The following is a 5577-nucleotide window of genomic DNA, read 5'->3' as shown; positions in this document are numbered from 1 at the left end:
CATAACTCTTTGTATAGTACTGGGATGCTAAAATAACTTTTAAGTCATAACATAAAACAGCGTAATTAAAAAAATGTTAAAGACAGAATTGAAATTGAGAGTATATTCAGTGCTCTAAAAATATCTGTGAAGGAGATTCATGTTGCTTTTCCCCAATATTGATTCCGAGAGCAAGAGTAACAAGAATAATTTGTGAGAAGCAGTGCTTTCTAAACTTTCTGAAAAAGCCAGTCTCCTGGTATCACAAGTGCAATATCATTATGAAGAAATCCTCATTTCTGCAAGTGCAGCATTATCTCTGATCACCCAGCCTACCAGGGTCTTATTGTTAACAAACTGTACTTGTAATTAAGCGGGTTTACTCTCTACCGTGCCTCAAATGAGCAAGGTAATTGAGCAGTTTTGAGCAGAGCTCTGAAGGTCAATGCTGTCTTGCAAACCCCTGGATGACAGGTTCTCCCACGCTGCAGGGATAAGCATAAGGGGGTTGGTGTCAGGACCCACCTTAGTGTCAGGATGGTGAAAGAGGGGAAAATGATGGAGAAGAGGTAAAAGGACCTAGGGGGTACCCAGGTACGTGTGCACAGCCCCACCACTCAGTGCAGACAAGCACCTGCATGGGACCCAAAGTGTCTTGCTTGATGCCTTGGGTCCAGCATTATACCCAAGGGTGTGACAAAGGAGAAATGGGAGCAGTAGAGGAAAGTGCAGCCCTTTCCTGCCAGCTCTCCCTCCCCTCAGGAGGCTGGAGATGGAGGTGGGAGAGAGGCTTTTAGGAGAAAAAGTGCTGGGACACCAGGGGACATGCACACCCACCAGCTGCCTTTTTTTCTAGCCTACCTACTCATACGTTTTCTTGCAGTGGGCTTGTGAAGTAGACTGGTTTAGAGCATAAAATGAGAGTAACCTAGCAGTGGCACTTGGGCCATAGGTCATTTTAGCAAGTAGAAAAAGTCTTTCCGCTGATCTCAGGCAGCTCTGGGTCGGGTATCTGAGACTACTCTGTGCAGACAGTTCATGACAGGGCCCAGGGAACACGATAAGCCCTTTATTTGATCAGATGACTTTACGCGATTACTGCGCTCTGAAGCTATTTCTATATCCACTTTTTCTTTCATTATGCTTCTTTTCTGGAGACATTTTTATTGTAAGCTGAATGAGAAAGAATAGTAAATAGGTTTCTTGATCCATGTAAAATATTCTTACAGGGCTAAAAAAAATCTGCAGAATGTACAAATATTGATGTAAATCACAGGCAAAAAAAAAGCTCTTTGCATGCATACCTCTCCATACAGAAGCTATAAAATATGTCAGAAAATATCAAGATTCTACTTCTACCCTCTAACAACTGTTTTAGATTATCCCACAGAAATAGGAGGGAAAAATCCTTACAGACGACAAGGCTGTGGGTAACAGGATCTCTCTAGTAAGCCCATCCACTGGCTTCAAAGGCTGTAGCTACCCTGGAGGGGAAATTCAGATCTACCCCATTTCGAGAGACACTGCAGAAGGTAAAGGGGATGGCCAAGCCAATGGCAGGAGTGTGGGAAGGGCTCAGTCACATCCTTGTGGAAGGTTTTAATGACCTTCTTTAAGTAGCATTTTTGTATTGACTGTTTCTGTCCTACAGATATTCAGGAATGAGCCTAAGAATTTTTATTTGTAAACTAGCTTATATGAAGTATTTCAAGTCTGAGTTGTTGGACTTCAGACTGCACTACAATATGGCCTTGTTATCTCTGAGACTAACACAAGCAGCCTGGGGAAAGTGTTACAATTGCTGCTAAGCATTCAGTGTGACATCCCTATTCTTAAAAGGCAAAGACATAACTGTATTTCTGATTCTAAAATATAAGTAGAGGTGGTAGAATTGAGTAGGGGCGTGGGTATGTGTTTTATCCTGAAAAATAAGATTAAAGTCATATCCCAGCCAACATTAATGGAATTTTAGCTATTGATTTCTGAAGATCTGGGATTTATCCTACTTGTCCGTCATTTTTGACACTTACATAATGTGCAAATTTTCAGGGGAGCCCACAGCTCTGATAGACAATGAAACAGAAACCATTTCCTTGCGCTCTCCTTCTCAGTACTTTTCTATGAGCTAATACTATCCTACTCCCTTCATTTGAGATACAAATTGGGTCTGTGTGCACACATGGAAGAAATAGCAGGAGTTGAATGTGAAATAAAGTAGGGGTTGTGGATCCATTTTATAGCTGTAATAAATAACAGGCAGAATTGCTAAAGGAATCTATAAAACATGCTATTATATTCTTCTTTTTAAAAAGAGTGACTACTCAGTTTTCATTACAGACCTCATCTGCAGAAGACATTTAACATGCTCACAGTAATTAGACCAGCCCTGCTGAGTGGCTCCATCCTCTTTCTCTGATTCCAATACAATGTGATGGGGAGAAGTGGTTTAACCCTGTCACCAGAGTGTGGGTAGTGGTATTTGACTGAACTAATCAAATCTGACAGACAATTTTTGTCACAATTATTCTCTTCAAAAAATGATTTGTTGTGAGAAATGAAGTTGGTAGCCTAATATCCCAATATGTCAGAATTTATAAAAAGATAACTTAAAATAAACCAAAAAACTCCTAACCCACCACTTCTTCCACTCGCTGGTGTTTTACCTACATGTAAGCCAGCTCTCTTCCAGTAGTAATTGCTGTATTGATTAATCATGCATTTTGTTTTCTCTTTAAATTTTTCTTCAGAGTCAGTTGTCCACCAAGGGTCTAAATTTCCATTTTTGTCATATTTTCGACCTTAAAAAAAGAAAGAAAGAAAGAAAAACGTTTTTAGAGGAGAAAAACCTATGCTTTCACACTTTTGGAATCTATCACCGGGACAAAAATGAAAGGTGAATGTACTCATGCAAGTGTGTGTACAAAATAGATAAGATCAGTGAGAAAAATCTTGCCCTCATTCAAGTCAGTGGTAAAAAGCTGGCATTCTATTTATTGTCATAATTTCCATTTTCAGAAAAAAAATAGTAATGACTAATGAGTTCTATAGTACATTTTATAATTACATAGTGTGAAAGGCATAAGAGCTTTCTTGTAAGTATAATTGTGAGTATTTTTCATCCTCAGCCAATATGTCTTTGATTCTGCAAACTTGATGATAACTAATTTATTATTAATTAATTAATTATACGCTTGACCAGAAAAAAAAATACATTTCATGGAAACTTCTGAAGTTTCCATTTTCTGCCTTGAAGCAAAACCAGAACATTTGAACCTTATTCACGGAAGCAAAGAGAATACATACAGCCCATTCCCCAGGCTGATGGTTACAGCAATGTCTTGTGGAAGATTCAGCCTCAGGTCCCTGTTCCATCTCATTTATAGGAGATTATCTAATTTCCATCATGTCTCCAGACCATCAGGGAGGAATCTAAGATTTGCTTCCCTGAGCAGATCGCTACCCCTTGTCCAGGCTCTTACCTTCCATATATAGAAATACATACATCTCTAGGGAACTTGTCATCTTGAGCAAGACAACACAGAGGGAAAAAAAGAAATAAAAACATGAAAGAAAATATCTTCAGTACTTGGTATCATGTCTACTGGCTGCTCCCTACCTCTTTTTCCCATAGTCATAATGAAGAATCAAATCACAGAGCAAGGCTGCACCCACATGAGCAGGTAAACCTGCTGTGAAAAAAAGTCCTAACACATCTTCTTGTGTCTACCTTTCTGCAGCAGAAGACTATATAAGACCTGACTGCCAGACTTCTAGGAACATTGGGTCAGCACTGAAGACTAAGTCCAGGCCCTCCACATCCCACTACAGGATGGAAAAATCAGCCAGTACTCATGTGCTGTCATATCGTCTGCAGGGTCTCTTAACCATGCTATGCTCAAATGAAGGTCAGTTCCAGAAGCCAAGTTTATCAAATGAAACTATCCACTCAAATACATGGATGTACTCGCTACACCATAACCCGTGTGATATGGAAGTAGGAGGGCAGATGGGAGTTTGGCAAGAAACATTTCGCCATTCAGAAGTGTTTGCTTATGCAAAATGTTGTGGAGCAGTGTCAACAGGATACAAGGTTTTCTTTTTATTTTTTAAGCGGTATTCAAAATAACACAACATTAGCAACCTAACTTTTGTGAGGCAGTGAGCTAGAAGCCTGCTTTTCCTTAAACTCCCTGTATTTTCAGTGGGAAGATGTTTCTCTAGACAGCGAGTCAGAGCAGGATGTCAGTCAGATGCTCAAAATTTCTCCCTGGAGGAGGAGGTTCATGTTTCTCTCTCTCCCTGCCCCAACCCTGGCCCCCCTTCGGAAGCCCAATTTTAAAAAGCACTTTACTGAGAGCACCGAAGTTAGATCGTGGTAATGCCCCACTCCACCCAGTTTTTCAGGACAATTGGTTTGACATTTTCAAACCATTTCCTTTTTCTCTCTGTGTTTTGTTTTGTTTTTAATATTTTGCAATACATTTTCTGTTCCACTTTTTTTCCAGTGTTGTATTTTAATATTGGTACATAACTGCCTTTTGAAAAAAGTCACACTGAAATGAAAAGTTTTCTTGGAAGTAATTTTTATCAATCAGAAGTTATCCACTTCACCACAACTAGGATTTTCTGAATCTGTTGTTGATTTAGTTTCCATTCAAAATAAACAGAAAGTGTCAGTAACTTGTCAGAAACTTGCATTATTCTTTACCAAACAAAATCTGGTTCAGACAAGCAAGATTGTACGTAAATAAATAAAAAATACAACTTTAATTTTTTTTTTTCACAATTCAGCATTGTTAAAAACCAAAAATTAACAACAAAAAAGCTAAAGTATATATAAGTCAGCTTTCTAATCTGTCAACTCTGTTAAAAATAAAAAGTTATCAACATACGGACAAATACTCACCATTGCTATCAAATCCATGAGTAAACTCATGGCCAACAATTACTCCTATGGCACCATAGCTTAATGACCTGTAACACAAAGAAGCAGTTTCTTCAAAGCGTCCACACTCACGAACACCAAAGGACAGAAGACACAAGAATCAAACTGGGGAGCGGAATGAGACTAAAAACCATACCTGCACAATTTTGTGCTTAAAGTTGTTGAATGCCTGAATGTTAAACTATTACTTGTTTAAAAACAACCTTTAATATCAAACTTTAAAAAGCATTGTGATGGTTCACTCTTCTAACCAAATCCCTCGTTAGCATTATATGAGCTTCCAAAATGTCACCTTCAACTGACTGCATTGTGTATATTCTGAGAACAGGACAAAGTTAGAGGTGAAATTATTGTCTGAGCATCATCATGAAAAAAGAAGAGATCAAAGACTGAAATGGCTTCCGTAATGCCAGTTCCAATCATTCTTCACTGGATGCAACAAACAGACTTGCAAATGACTGATTCTAGTTTGTAAAGCATTAAATAGACCTCCCTTCTGTTTTATAAAGAGAGGTCATACAATTTCCTTACCCCTGCACAGGAATAGGACAGGATCTACAGTCAGAACTAGTGCACCAGAGAAACAGAATAGAAAGAAATATTTTATATTCCTGATTGATTGACAATTAATTGTATTTTTCTCGTTACATCCA

The 5577-nt window shown here is 38.6% G+C and overlaps 1 protein-coding gene across 1 annotated transcript in view; it reads right to left on the bottom strand.

Annotated features, from left to right (window-relative positions):
* The window catches only part of PHEX (phosphate regulating endopeptidase homolog, X-linked), a 107854-nt gene that overhangs the window by 6467 nt on the left and 95810 nt on the right, over window positions 1–5577 (bottom strand). The window contains exons 17-18 of the mRNA XM_009893105.1: window positions 4886–4953; window positions 2647–2777 (exon numbers count right to left, since the gene is read on the bottom strand). Coding sequence (XP_009891407.1) covers window positions 2647–2777; window positions 4886–4953 — 199 coding nt within the window. The remainder of the gene's footprint in view (window positions 1–2646; window positions 2778–4885; window positions 4954–5577) is intronic.

The sequence above is a fragment of the Charadrius vociferus genome, unplaced genomic scaffold (genome assembly GCF_000708025.1).
Source record: "Charadrius vociferus isolate BGI_N301 unplaced genomic scaffold, ASM70802v2 scaffold169, whole genome shotgun sequence".
NCBI lineage: Eukaryota > Metazoa > Chordata > Aves > Charadriiformes > Charadriidae > Charadrius > Charadrius vociferus.
The sequence above is the reverse complement of the archived record's forward strand: the minus strand, read 5'-3'. Positions and strand labels throughout refer to the sequence as shown.